The sequence below is a fragment of the Glandiceps talaboti genome, chromosome 6 (genome assembly GCF_964340395.1).
Source record: "Glandiceps talaboti chromosome 6, keGlaTala1.1, whole genome shotgun sequence".
In the NCBI taxonomy this organism is placed as follows: Eukaryota; Metazoa; Hemichordata; class Enteropneusta; family Spengelidae; genus Glandiceps; species Glandiceps talaboti.
The window spans coordinates 23,623,839-23,639,725 of NC_135554.1; the positions used below are offsets into that span (position 1 = coordinate 23,623,839).

A 15,887-nucleotide genomic window follows, 5' to 3' on the forward strand; every position below is an offset into this window, starting at 1 on the left:
TGTGTGTGTGTGTGTGTGTGTAAACAACCAAAAGGCATTTGCATTGATAGTGTTTGATTGAGACTCTCTCTGTGGAGACTTGAAGATGACATCGTTGATAATGATAGTTATGTTTATTTTAGAAATTGGTCAAAATGGTCACCCCCAGTATATGTAATGGGTCTAAAAAGGTAACTGTCAAGGAAGTAAATAAGCTCTGATGAGTCGTGAATGTTCGGTCCATAGCATGCATCTAATGAATATTCATATCTGCTAAGACCCATGATGCACTTGGTGTTACACTGATAGAACAACAGAAGTGAAAACGAATTTCAAATCGGTGTTTCTTGGCAACCAAGCGAAAATCATTAAATGTCTCCAGAACCCAAAGTTTATGAAAATACTTTTATTTCCTGGAGTGGCGTTCCCCTTTAATCCATAATTGCACCATATACTTTTACATCTCCAGTGTACTGTAGGCGGCAAAGTGGGTGACTACAATAAGTCTGGAGTTCCATTTAGTGGACCTTGAAATCTTTTGAGAGCACTAAGGTGAGGTGGAGGAGGAGCTACAAAAATGTGTTGACCATAAATTGTACACTTTCCACAACTATAGAACTGATACTACGAAATTGCTTACCATACAGACAAATAAAGAAATAGAATAAAATCAATAGTGTTGAATGAGGTAGAATCAGAATCAAGTGTATTACAATCACAGATTTTTAGAAATCCTTGTCCAATCCATGTCAAATAAATCGACCTACCAACCCGAAGTAATGGGCTGGGTTTCCCATTGAACTGATATGACACGTATATACTGGCCTTAGTAGTTTTCATTCCTAGCTTGCAGTCTCCGTTCAACGTTTTGATTTACTGTATAGCGACAATTCCTGCTAGCGTCTTGTAATACCAGAATCAAACAGATACTATGGCCTAGAAAAAAAAATTGTTTCTGGTCAGGACAGTTTGTCTAAAATGGTGCGATGATATGACGCGGGTTTATATATATTTATATATATTATTCTCAACAAACCTGTCACTCAATCTACTATTTATGACAGTTACTGTTTGTTATATTAAGTACTTTAGAGCAAGTGTGTGTGTGTGGGGGGTGGCAGATGTCATTTGTTTGTTCGTGATTGGCTCTGCAATTGTCTTCACTGAAGTAGGGAAGATTATTTTGTGTTTCCCCACAGATCTGCAGACTGCATGGGCCGGACAAACACGAAAAAAAAGGTCGACGCGGAGGTATTAAAGTGATGCGCGCGCTGACCACAAACTAATGGTTTTTTGTTTCGTTTTGTTTTTTGGCCTAATATCAAAATTTCATACTGTGAACAATAAATGTGATAACGATCTAGACAACTACACGTACGAGAAATCAAGTTATCAATATCGCCTTCGAGAAATCAAGTTATCACTATCGCCTTCTTATCAAATTTTGATTGTGATCTGCATTTTTATTATATCCTCCAAATGTTTGATTGGAACGCATTCTTTTGGAGTCCGTGCACTGAGTAAGACGGCAGGACAATCTGACCCACGTACAGCAGACGAGAACCATGACCACGTTTAGCAGGGAAGGTGTAAGGAAACGGGCGTTAATTGCGATTAGTTTGGTAGCGTTGCTTATCGGATTCACGTTTGGTATTCTGATTGGCGTGTTTGCAGTCGATCATAATAATGAAGTAGAAGAACCCGTCCCCGGACCCGAGTGCGAAGAAGAAAACCCGGCTGTGACTGCTGCATTGAGTGATGGTGACCCGTCGATTGCTGACAAACTCATCGGTGAAATCAAAGAAGATAACATCAAAGATTTTTTGAAGTGAGTCCTTTAAATTATCAATTAACCAAACGTTCAAATCGTATTGATTTACATGCAATAATGTATAATATATACCGGTCTTATCACATGATACATCATGAAACTCACTGTCTTAAGCAACGTTCATAAACAGAGGAACGAAATGCCTTAAAACAAACGAGTAATTCCCATAATTGTTAATTTCCCTATGATCCATATTATATCAAAATCTTTTTTCAAAGCAAAGGGTGATTTCTGAAATAGCTGACAGATTCTAGAAAATCATTGGTAGCGATTAAGAATTGAAGCGTTTTGTAGAAATTTATCATTACAATTGCTCATAATTTTTCAAAAACGACATGGGCCAATTCTCACAAACCAGAGCTGTTATTTCTTCCGCGACACTGCGAAATATATAGGAGAGGGTGGCGCGTCTATGATGGTGCCGTAAAAGAGGCTGTGGTTTACGACGATGGGTGGGCCGAGAAAAAATGAAGGCACAGTCAAGACTACTACCTGTACTATATTTATTTAGTTTCTAGTCTCTTCATCTTCAATATATACGTTTTAATACTGGAAGCTATTTGTTACCGTAAAAAGAATAGCATTCTAGTTTATTCTTAGTAATTTAGTTGTGAACTATGGAACTATTTAAGAAATTTAGTCGTCGACACCAAGGCACGTAGTATAACGTAACTCAGAACGGTATGTGACTACTCAAAATAGAAATGCCACCACGTATGTATTTACACCTGCAAGGGGGTGTTCCGCAATCGAACGAGGTTTACAAAGCCTTATCTTGAGATGTAAATATATGATTCATGAAAGTGACAGTACTTTTAGACGAGAGCGTATATACTTCCAAATATTTAATGATTAGCCGATTACATTGACATATCATACATATCAAAACGGTGATTAGATTGCAATCTTGAAGCATTTTTAATATTTCCCTTATTTAAGGAGAAGTAGTGGGTTGGGTGTGGTTGGTCGGTGTCTTACAGTCTGTCGCAGTGTATACACGATAACGAAAACTATTGTGCTGAGAGTAACGAAATTTAGTACACACCTTCGCCACTAATATCGCAAGATTACATTTAGAGATATCGTTTATACATTTAGTGATTGGAACTATTGTTGGCATGGTGATTATTGTCAGTTGTTTGATAAGGAGGGTAGAGTCAACAGTTCAACGTTCGATAACAAATTGAGGGCGAGGTTGTTGAACAATTTAATTTCACATCCTACAAAAAACAAAATGAAAAAAAAAACTTTATTATGTGTTTTACAAACAGTGCGAAACAACATAAGCTGGAACAAGTCTGTGTTAGTAACTTCATTGGTTGCAAAAAACGAAAAGAAACGTGTCAAATTACAGTTTCCTATTGTATTTAAGGAAGTAATTTGTAAATATAAATGAATAAACAAAATTAATCATTACACATCATGTACAGTCTGTGTGTATGGTTGTTTTGCAATATATTGAAACATCAACTTCCACACAAAGCTTGATCATTACTAGGCTGTGTTTACGTGTGATGAAAGCTAATGTGTTTTCAAATCACTTCGTGTACGTACAATAACAAAGTTTTGTTTTCACAAATTTGTTGTCATTAGTGGGTTACAAATAAGGATTTGGGCTATCCTATGTTGTTTTACTTTTTCCACGTAGAAAGAATTGAAGAATTGTTTTATCAATTAAAATTCAAAAAAATGAATACATACCCTTCATCCATATAGTCACTTTAAAGGAATGGCGAGTGGGAAATCGTTCAGTCTAGTTACAAAGAATAATTTAAATGACAACTCCTCGACAATTCACATATAACGCAAATATTCATCTCGTTGACATTTCAGATACTTTACAAATAATACTCATTTAGCCGGTACTGCTATGGATTTGGAACAAGCTGAGTACGTAAGAGAAAAATGGCTGGATCAGGGCTTAGACTATGCTGATGTCGTCCCGTACAAAGTGTTACTGTCATACCCGAATGGAACAGAAAATAGAGTAAGTCAGCCGAGAACGATAGATGAGTTATACATTCATTAACCCACGACTTAGTCTATCTGATTCTGGGAGGAAAGTAGACCCGTGTTTAAACAGAATTTTATCGTTAACAAATTTAGGCTTCCTATAGCATCCCCTCCTCTGGAATTTAAAATGGCTTATGCCATGTAAACGATATACACGTTCGACAGGGAATAGGGAACGTACTCTTGTACATATTGGTAATATATGGTAATACATACATGGTAAGAACTGAATTCCACCAACACATTCATCGCTTTCTCACTATCATCACTCTTGAACTGGACTCTTCTTTTTAAAAAAACAAACAATTAGTCTAACCGGAAAAAGGAATTTGAATCACCGGTATAACTTTTACTCGAATCTCGAGACGAGTTCTTGGTTCTATGACTTGGGTGGTGAAAAATTACAGCTCGCGTTTGAAAAAAGTTTGTATCTTGCACTTCGTGTGTGCATTTTGTATTTTCTACCAGGGGTATTTGTATAAACTTTGAAAGAAACAAAAAGTTCTATACTATCCAGCAATGGTACAAACGAACGCGTTAAAACAGGGAGCAACAAAACTACCAATTTCATCTCTTCTGTCAGTTCTTCATCGCGCGATTTTACATGGTATTACCCGTAAACACTACATGTATATCGACTGTTAGAACAACTATTAACACAGCCCTTGTCTGTGCTATAAACGACAGAAAAACTAACTTTCCACAACTGCAAAGACAGTTGTAATCTTTTGTTTACATTTCTTGACTTGTAGGTAGAAGTGATCTATGACAATGGAACTGTTATAATTGGATCTGCAAGGGAAGAGGCCATTCTAGACGAGTCACAGAAGAGTTATGACATTGTGCCACCTTTTAATGCTTACTCTGCAGCTGGCGTGGAAGAGGTATTATTTTCTTTAACCAGAATGTCCACATTGACATAAATTAGATAAAATGAATTGATTCAACAGAACGAGAAAAAAATACCAGGTATAGATTCATTGTTTTGAAAACAACAGAGTTGCATGAAAGCATAATAAAAGATTGCAATCTCAGAAAAAAATGTCAAGTTTAGGAAAAACTTATCTGAGAAACACAGTTGTCTGACTAAAACTCCCACTTGCGGGTTTCTTTTAACAAATTATGGCATATGGACTTTGCTTACTGAACACATTCTTCTTCCATAGGGTGACTTGGTATATGCACATTATGCCAGAGTTGAAGATTTCTTTTATCTACAAAGAAATTTAAGCATGAATTTGACAGATAAAATCATAATTGCTAAGTATGGAAAAATCTTTCGTGGTGACAAGGTAAGTTTGAAATGTTGTGTCAGGTCCATCGCCATTTATAGTTATCATAAAGACAAAGGATTATACATTTTGGCTACAGAGGGCGCTGCTTAGAAGCATGCATTGCATCAAATAACATGACGTCATGTCTGTCTGTCTGTCTGTCTGTCTGTCTGTCTGTCTGTCTGTCTGTCTGTCTGTCTGTCTGTTTGTCTGTCTGTTGTGTGTTAGCTGGATAAAAGTGGATGCATTTAGATTGAACATTGAGGAAATATTGTCTATGAGACAAGGAACAATACATTTGTAGATTTTGGTGAAGATCCGTAGTTACAATTAAGGCGAACCAAATAAATGAAAGGAAAAAAGTACAAAAAATGTTTAACATTATCTTAAAGAGTGAACTTGTAAAATTAGGCTTTTTTTCTAATGTCATGAATCTACAAGTTTAGTATTTTAAAAGATAGCGTGTCTGGAAAAACTACGTACAAGACGATGTGTGTGGTGTAACTGGAACATAGACTTCATTTATCAAAGCCCTGATAAGTTCTGCCTCACGGCTTCACGTGCACTGTACAACCGACATTTGTAATAATTGCCGAAATTTGTAATAACGCCGACATTTGTAATAAAAATCATGTTTTTCATGTCGGTTGTACAACGATATCTTTTAAAATACTAAACTTGTAGACACGTGACACTGCAATGAGTCAAAATGGCATATGATCTACCTTTATCTATGAATATATATCATTCAAAGTAGCTGATACAAATATATCACCAAAACAGCTGAGTTCGTAACTAAAAAAGTAAAGTGGACCTGTCTTTATACTTATTACCATGATAACCTGGGGTTACCTCTACAGGAGGTGATGTTTTGCACACCCCTCCCCCTCCAACTGTTCAGTGTTTGATACGTTATGTATTCTGTGGGTGCCCTCCTGTTTGTATAATATATAATAATGCGTGGTCAATGTCTTCTATTGCTTGTAGGCATTTAATTCGATGGCAGTGGGAGCCAAGGGACTTATACTGTATTCAGATCCGATCGACGTAGCACCTGCTGAACATAAGAATGAAATTTATCCCGATGGAATATATCTGCCTGGAAGTGGTGTCCAGAGAGGTACACTGTTTAAAGATATGATGGACCCACTTACTCCAGGTTACCCATCACGAGGTAAGACATAACAAGTCAATAGTAATAATGTATTACCCACAGTGCACTACACTGACACCCAATGCTCATAAGATTTTAAAGTATCGTGACTGGTAGATATTGCTTGAACGGGAATGTATGACTAAAATAAATGCTACGATTTATTTGTGTTTGCCGTCAGATGTGTAGTTTTATTTTGCATTCTTTCTTCTCAGACTACGCATACCGAATAGATGAATCCGATGCCCATTTACCGACAATTCCCGTTCATCCTATCGGATATGATGATGCTAAAGAATTCCTCAGGTAACACAGGGCTTGTCTTTTGAATTGGACTTTAATATTGGTTCTTTTGTGTAATTTTACAACTTTTATATAATCATATACTTCCTGACATATATACATCCAGGATGTATTCGTGTCTCCTTATAGTAAATCCAATCATAAACTTACCCACTCCTAGCTTGGTCTTGTGGTATGTATTATCAAATCGGGCGTCTTTTTTTCTAGAAGTGTCCAATTTATTAAGTTTGTCAAGAAAGAGTAATATCTTTCAGAGTTTCTAATATTTCTGAATTGATATCTAATGCCGGAATACGATATTACGAAGACAAATTTTGAGTAATGCTTAAACAAGCTTCCTTCTTACTTATGTTAACAGTCGAATGAAAGGTGGGGAAGTGATAGATGACTGGCGTGGTGGTTTAAACATAATCTACAGATATGGTCCGGGATTCAGTGACAGTAACACGAGGTAACGCATTTATATAACAGTTGCTTCCCAGAATACCTTGTCCCAGTGTACAGCAGACCTCTTCTAAGTCAGGTTTTCCATTTTTTATAACTCTATATTTTAGGGTTCCTCAGCATAGTAAAATGTCGCAAGTATAAAATCAGCACCACTTTGTTCCCGTTTAACATTGCAAACCAGATGTAAACTGAATGCCTTCCTTGAGGACAAACCTTTATATTGTTCTACCTTCACGCCTTGTCGAAAAGAAAAATTCTGCGCTACCTGACGTGACATTGTATATCCGTTAGCTAGGCCTGAAACAATAAATTTGTTTCCGTTTACTCGACCCCCACCTAGCTTTTCACTGCCGACCTTAAAAATACAAAATAAAACTGTTCTCCCAATCTGTAATATGTGTACATCTGATAGGAAGAAATAAATAAGACAGAGACCATTTAGAAAACAATGGAAAACCAGACAGACAGACATACATACATACATACATACATACATACATACATACATACATACATACATACATACATACATACATACATACATACATACATACATACATACATACATACATACATACATACCACATACATATATACAGACAGACAGACAGACAGACAGACAGACAGACAGACAGACAGACAGACAGACGGACGGACGGACGGACGGACGGGCGGGCGGGCGGACACACGCACGCACGCACGCACGCACGCACGCACGCACGCACGCACAGACATACATACATACATACATACATACATACATACATACATACATACATACATACATACATACATACATACATACATACATAACATTGCACTTCCTTACGGAAGGTAACAATGGACGTAATCCATTGTCCCTTTGTTATACACAAAATAATGATAACAGTACTTATTTTATCAATAGAACAAGACTGATTATTACAACAACCAATCAACTAGTTACAACGTACAATGTAGTTGGTGGTATTCGAGGAGCTGTGGAGGAAGGTAAAGTACACTATTTGTGTTTCATGTATCCCCTAGCACTTCAAACAATATATGGGTACAAGAACACAATGAGCTCAGTTGCCCAACTGCAATAGTGTTTTCCTTAGATATTCAAACTGGCAGAGACAGAAGCATTGACCAGGTAAAAGATGTTATACATGATATTACTCATAAAATGTCAGTTGTTTTAAATAATAATGTATTGCGTGCATTTCAGTCCTAACACTTCTTCACGGAAACCTACCAGCTTGCGGTTAATATCAACAAATTGATTTTTGGTAGATTTCTGTCATTGCTTATATTTCAGACAGATACGTCCTGGTTGGTAACCATAGAGATGCATGGGTATTTGGTGCTGTCGACCCATCAAGTGGCTCAGCTGTCTTGATGGAAGTATCTCGTGCCTATGGAGAACTTGTCAAAAGTGGTGAGACTCTAAACAAGAAATGTCACTTCTTACAAGGCAGTTTATAATATTAGTTTGAAGGTTTTATTCGTTTATAATGAATTTGCTTTAAAATGTCAAGCCATTTTTTTCTGTACACGTGTCACTTTTCCCTCGTATAGGTTGGCGTCCTCGTCGTTCTCTTGTGTTTTGTAGCTGGGGTGCAGAGGAATATGGTCTTATTGGTTCTAATGAATGGGTCGAGGTAAATTGCATTATGATGACTGTATTCTAGAAGCTATCCGTTGGCTTTGAATCTAAAGACCTCGCAACTCACGTCTAGTCAAATGATCTAAGCAAGCAATATCTAGTTTGACCACAGGTTGACAAAAGTGTGAATAGCGCATGTCAGTAGTAATCCATCACACATTACACTGACAGGCACTAGAAATTGGATAATTCATTCGAGGAAAAAACAAAATCCTGCTATGCAAATATTATGTTTGCATCGTAACGCCACCAAGTTTGAATGTAAGTCATGTGTATATAACGGCATCTGACTTCAACTGGATTGTTATAGCTGGTGATAGTATTTAAAAATTTAGCACATGTTCTACATATATCCATTTGACTAGACGTGAGTTGCAAGGTCTCCAGATTCAAAACCAACAGATAGCGTTTAGGCTAGTTGTGATGAAGATTACCTTGTAGTGAAATTCATTGAAACCATTTAACGAGTTTATATTACCAGTAGAGAGCCAAGCTACATTTTTGTATACAGAAAAGTATTACTCTTCGTTATTGATCGGTGAACTAATATGTTACTGAGATCCAGAATTACCACGCTGTATTGATTTGCTTGCTCGAAGACAGAGAACATTCTATTCATATCACTGTTCGTTTCTCTTTATTAGGAATTTGCTAAGACTCTTGCGGCGAGAGCAGTATTATACATCAACCTTGACAGTGCCGTCAGCGGTGAGTTTACTTCAGCTTCGGCTTCAGAAATGTCCTTATTTAGACATGAAATGGGTCAGGTTATGTATACTGATAGAAGGGTTTCTTGTGTTGTAACGTTTACACAAATTAGCTGATAATATTTCAATATAACTAAAATCAGAAAAAAAACATTACCCAAAATATAAGTAGGATGTGTTAGGCCAACAAGCAAGACCTTCAAACCAATGAGTTTATGAAATAATGAAAAATAGCAATATAAAAGAAGCATTTTTATTCTGTATATGATTTCAGGTACTTACAGGTTAAATGCTGGGGCGTCACCTCATCTGTTCAAAGCGGTTTACGAAGCTACCAAGAAGGTGAGCTGAAAGTTGGATATTTGGTCGACTTAGACTTCAATTATACCACGTGTTGCTATATTATTTCATGTCATTGTTTTCTTCTTCTTTCTACATATCGGATTTAAGAAAGAAATTTATACCTTTCACTTTCCATGAGGGAGGATAATGTTATAGCTTTTTCAGTCTGTCTGTCTGTCTGTCTGTCTGTCTGTCTGTCTGTCTGTCTGTCTGTCTGTCTGTCTGTCTGTGGACACGATATCACAAAAACTACTGCATTAATTCTAATGAAAAGCAATTATCATCTTCCTTATGAGAATGGCAAGAACTCGTTGGGTTTAAGTAAACATCCTATGAATATTAATGAACCATTTGTCTACCTAATGATTTCCGGCATGTAGGAACTAGAATGAAAATAATATGTTTTTTTTTTTTTACATTTTTGCCTTGACATTAAGTTTATATGTGATTCCCTTGAGCCTTATTGTTTGATGTTATACAGATTAGGTTAATTTTATCACACCTGGACAGTGTCTCATTTTTTCCTAAATTAATTCAAAATCTCAAATTATGATGGTGCACGTAGAAACTAGCCAATCAACAGGCATGTTTTACGGAAGGTATTATGTTTACATCTGGTTTCATAAGGTACCAGACCCTTATCCAGAAGAAGAAAGAAAGACGGTTTATGACTCGTGGAAAATACGACGTCCAAAGAATGCTGACCCCTTGACATTACCTCGGTAAGATATTAACCATATTTCCAGTCGTGGTTTAATAACTGACTTGAGTGTCTTCGATGGCTGATCTTTTCCTTGTTCTCTAAACACACACTCCTTAGCAAAAACGAATTCAATCGTTCGCTTTATTGAAGTGTTGGTAAATTTGTACTGGATTTTAAATCTACCGGCAGTGTCAGATGATGTCAATAGCGCCCTCACGTGATGTGAATATTGATTAATCGGTGTCAGTTGACAGGGTCAGCCGATCGCAGAATGAAATGTAACATTTTCTAATCAATGTTATCATTATCGCAAGTTGACTCAGTAGAATCGTGAAAGAGTAATACGGTGTGGCAAAGTAAAGATTCTAAGCTAAAGACTTACTCTGACCAGTAGCATCCGCTCCTAGATTTATGAATGGGTGACTTTATCGAGAGAGAAAAACATTAATTGTTTGCAATGCATTTTGTACAATGAAACACATGTAAGACTTGGTCATGCTACCCCAGGAGATATTTTTTTTTTCAAGATCATCGCGTTTTGATGTAACCTTGTTTTCAAGTCAGTAATCTGTACTCATGGTTGTTATTTGACTTGTACTGTATGTACAGTACTTGGAACGCTTCAGTTTTAGTGCTAGTTCATTATTATTTTCTAGACTTTGTTTATATTTGAAGACAGCAATTCTCGGAATTGAAGATTCTATTATTGTAAATATTTGCCTTGAAGCTGACCAATCCACAAAGTTTAACATTTGACTGTTACCAAGATTACCATAAAATTCCGAGACATTGCTTTTTCCCTCTCTCGTTTGTCCTCATCATAAACAAGATGGCGATACTGGATTTACATATTTCTCTCTGATCTCCTGAACGTATGATAATAATTCACTCATAGTTAGGTATCATCTATTTGCTTAGGACAACTAACACATTTTCCGAGAAGTGCTACAAACACAATGAAGTGTTTATCTGTGTGTCCATGACTTAAGGTCAAAGGTCGCTGAGTTAATATTGCTACTATTAAAGTACTAGTGACTTGTGAATTTATTATTACAGTAACGTTAAAGGCAAAATCATCAGATCGGCTATATGCAAATTAGACAAAAGAGTGGTTTATGGTTTTAGATTCAAAAAGATTACTCGACGAATATGTCTGGCATTGGATGGTTCTGAGATTGTCCAGGTGAAGCCGCAAACAAGATGATCATACTGTTAAAGTACACATCAGGTCTAAAAAGATGTGACTTTTGGTCTTAAAATCTACCCTATCGCCCCCCCCCCCACCGCTCCTCAGACTAAATAACAATTATGATAATAAAATAACTGGATTGGTTTTAAATTTGACGTGGATATTGCTAAAGATGTCTTGATGGAAAATTTGTCACGACAAGGGCCCCCCCCCCCCCTCCTCCCCCGCTTATTGAATTACATACTTTGGTATATAAGATGTTCTTTTTTCAACGTAATTCTTGCTCAGCATTGCATGTTGTTCTACTTCTAGTATCGGTGATCTTGGATCTGGAAGCGACTATGCACCATTCATGCAGAGAATAGGGGTGTCGTCTGTTACCATGACTTACGTGCCAAATATTAAGCCGGTGAGTGCGCATTCGTTCTTCAAATCCCCACAGCTGTTTTTGATGAAATACAACAATAAAGATGTTGCCCAAACGATATTTAATGACCAACTTAACTACGTGCACTATTATGCCAAAATAAATTGACAACACAACTTTAACTATCGTGTAATTGGTTTTATATATAATTTTTTCCCAAACTTGACGGAAATGAATTTGTTACAAGCAGTGCCAATGTGGTTGGTTCCAATCAAGAAACATTTCGTATTTTTCGTATGCTAGTATTCCGTTCTTTGGTTTGATACCATGCCAACAAGCATCTACTAAGCAAACCATTTGGACAAATGTAAATGTCCTTTTTACATGTGCTTCGCAGTAACCATTTGAAGAAAATATGTCATCTCTAAATGTAAATATCTTTATTTATTTCAGAATGTTTTCCCCACGTATCATTCGGTATACGAAACGTTCCATCTGGCTTCTAAATACAACGATCCGGAGTTCAAAGCTCATGCTGCGATTGGTCGTGTGATAGCGGAACTTGGTCGTTCTTTCTCCGATTCTCTTATCATCCCAATGGACTGCCGAGATTATGCACAACGAATCGAAGATATGGTTACAGCCTTCAAATCTGATAGCAACGGTCAGCTAATGCTCCAAGAAAACATCAAATTTGGTAAGGGTACTAGTATACATAATTTCAAAATTTAGTAAATGGCTGACTACATTTTGAAACGTGTTATATAGAGATAAACATAACAAAATGAAAATGTCTGTACTAATTTAAACAACATACAAGTCGTTACTCAAAGTTGTGTGAGTTACATGAATTAGGATTGATTCGACATGGTTGTCGAACGACTCTGGAAGATCGTAAGAGTATGGATGTTTTGTAGGAATTGTGTATTTTTCATTAATTTACACCTTTTTCGCCATTGTTTCATCTGTAGACGACTTAGATAACGCGGTTGACAATTTGACCAGTGCCAGCCAGTTCTTGCACAACAGTATCGATAACTTGAATAAGAAAGAGTAGGTTGCTCAGTTAATTCTCATTTTGTAAACGTATACAACCAACATACACGCGCACATACACACGTACGCAATACCACAAATGTTCACTTACGTATGCTCAATGCTGCCTGTCTGTCTGTCTGTCTGTCTGTCTGTCTGTCTGTCTGTCTGTCTGTCTGTTTGTTTGCGCGCGTGTGTGTATGTGTGTGTGCATTTGCATATATATGCATGTTTGTCGCCTGCCATTATGTATGTATGTATGTATGTATGTATGTATGTATGTATGTATGTATGTATGTATGTATGTATGTATGTATGTATGTATGAATCAATGTACGTCGATGTATGTATGAACGCACGTATGCATGTGGTCGATTATTTACATATGTCTCGCTATCCATGTCAGTATACATTTTTTAATCAAATGCAAACAATGCCACTTTTGCAATTCTATGATGTGATAATACTGTTGTTTCTGTTTTCATCGTGCTATTATGACATTGCTGTGACTAAATTAACTGACATTACAATCTCGCATTTTCTTTTAGTCCAATGGCTTACCGTATTGTCAATGACAAACTAATGGGATTTGAACGTACTTTCATCGACCCCCTTGGACTACCAGAGAGACAGCTCGTCAGGTATGTATATCCTTCCATTGTGAAATTTCGTTGATGGGCATATATACTTTGACATAAATGATATAAATTTCACTTGCCAACATTAGAGAGGGTGTGGATAACTATTTTAGTGTTTGGGCGATTACCCGGGACGGGGCGATCAATGCACGTATTGTGGCGGCGATCTTACTTAATGAGTTTTAATGACTTCTTTCAATTCAATGCAGTCGAGGGACATAGGTAGATATCGTAGTCATAATGCGACTAAATTAACTGACATTACAATCTCACATTATGTCATGGAGTTGTATATCTCAACATGCACATGATACAATTCCTGTCATAATACTACTAGTCTCGGTTACCCATATTACAGACATATTTACTTTTTTCCTCTTGGTTCCCTTAAAAAAACATTTAATGATTCTTTGTTTATTTATATATTCTCGTTCTAGACATGTAATATTTGCTCCAAGTAGCAAAAATATGTATGCCAGTGCTGGTCTACCTGGGTTGACAGATGCGTTATTTGACATTGAAAACGTTTCCACTGATGACAGGGAAGAACGGTGGAATCAAGTGAGGAAAGAGTTGGCCACAGTGACCCATATGATTGAATCAGCTGCAGCCTATTTAGACCATTTCCTGACATCTTTACATCGAGGAAAACAGAACGCTTAAGATAGAATGCACCTCAGGGGACAATTTCCCTGATAATTAAAGTCTTTCGAATCTCTCAAACGTTGCCATGGACCTTTTGAATCAATAAAATAAAGGTCGGGGTTCAAGATACTGTATTCAAGGAAACCAACAATCGTTTATTTACCCATAGTATTCGGTGGCCATATTGGATTTATGGCTCAATTTTGTCATCATTTTGTACAATGTATCATGTACTAGTATCTGTGTAATGAAAAGTTAGCTATATAATACCATATTCATTGTTTTCAACATGTATTTAATATTTGTAATCAGTATTTGCTAGTTATAAATATCTGTGCAATGAAACCTGTCTGAGATTTTCAGCTCATCAAGTCACCATATCAATCCAGTATCTGGTATGCTTTCACTGGCTGACATAAAATCTACACCGTGATATTCTAGATGAGTTGATCCTACTTGGTCAGACTCTGCCCTCCTGTGTGGCTTCAGCTGTTTATTTCTTTAACCAGGTTATTCATTGCTACTTGATTTGTTTCATGTAACAGAACTGTATGTACTAGTATCGGTTTAATAAATGTATGTTACATATTGCTATGTTTTACTGTACTGGCTTCAGAAACTACATGTATATGTCAAATGTGTATGCATTTTCTTATGGCCTATGTATACGCATTATGCACTGAAAAAACAGAAAAACATAAATAAATAGTAATTAAATATGTATGTTGTTACCTTGCATAATTGTGTATATACAGGTGTGTTCTATACATGTGTTAGCAAAAATATTGAGTAGCCCCCCCCCCCCTCACTCCCCAGTTTTAAGTACCCACTCTAGCTTAGCATTTTTTGAGTGACCCCTCCAATTCTCCCGTCCCCCCGGTCATAGATAATGACGGCCCCCTTATAGATGATTCAAAAATGCTCTAGTTGCAGCTAGTGCAGCCTTAATAATGGGAGAACCATTTGATTTGATCTATTGTCAGTCCTGCATCAAATTATTTTTTCCATGTGCAGAAGCAAAGCAAATTTTTTTCTTGCTTACCAATTTTGTAACGTGCGGTTCATAATTATACCTGCATGTCACTGGTTCACAACTAACTTGTTCTGTGTAAATAGTAGCAATACGTAGCAGTTTAAAATTCATGCTTCTGCTGTATACATTCTATGTACAAGAGATAGTTGGTAAAAAATCCATGAGGAGATGGCAAATTTACAGTAATTCTGGTCCTGGATATGTTCAATTTTGAAGCTGCTTTCTACACATTTAAGATACTGGTATTTTTTGTTCCATTCAACTCTTACATTGATGTATTATTTCGTATGTGCAATTTGAAGGATTTAAAAAAAGAAGACAATTATTGTTTGTTACATGTATTAATTTGTTAACAACTTTGGTGTTTTTTGTTGTTGTCATTATTGAAAAAGGCTGACCAACTATTAAAAGGTCATGAAGTCAATTAATTTTTCAGTACCCCCCCCCCATTTTCTCCTATGACCCTCATTATTTTTTCAATACGTGGGACCCCCCCCCCCCAACACTTTACGAATTTTTTTCGAGTACCCACTTCAAATTTCGCATGCGACAATTTTGTAAGTTCTGTCTGTTGGAACAATTT

The 15,887-nt window shown here is 36.7% G+C and overlaps 1 protein-coding gene across 1 annotated transcript; it reads left to right on the top strand.

Annotated features, from left to right (window-relative positions):
- Positions 1-1,544: 1,544 nt before the first annotated feature.
- LOC144436985 (N-acetylated-alpha-linked acidic dipeptidase 2-like) lies at positions 1,545-14,289 on the top strand. Its single transcript, XM_078125852.1, has 18 exons — positions 1,545-1,807; positions 3,644-3,797; positions 4,576-4,707; positions 4,990-5,115; positions 6,085-6,271; positions 6,466-6,556; positions 6,912-7,004; positions 7,908-7,990; positions 8,298-8,417; positions 8,558-8,640; positions 9,290-9,353; positions 9,627-9,694; positions 10,322-10,416; positions 11,899-11,995; positions 12,407-12,650; positions 12,925-13,006; positions 13,537-13,629; positions 14,064-14,289. Exons 1-18 carry the CDS (start codon positions 1,545-1,547, stop codon positions 14,287-14,289), a joined length of 2,301 nt encoding a protein of 766 aa, XP_077981978.1.
- Positions 14,290-15,887: the final 1,598 nt, after the last annotated feature.

What these genes read in the sequence shown, in the direction of transcription:
- LOC144436985 (XM_078125852.1), top strand. Translation starts at nt 1,545, where the DNA reads ATGACCACGTTTAGCAGGGAAGGTGTAAGGAAACGGGCGTTAATTGCG. An exon ending in GTTCTAATGAATGGGTCGAG is followed by an intron (nt 8,641 to 9,289) that starts GTAAATTGCATT and finishes TCTCTTTATTAG; the next exon opens with GAATTTGCTAAGACTCTTGC. An exon ending in CCTTGACAGTGCCGTCAGCG is followed by an intron (nt 9,354 to 9,626) that starts GTGAGTTTACTT and finishes ATATGATTTCAG; the next exon opens with GTACTTACAGGTTAAATGCT.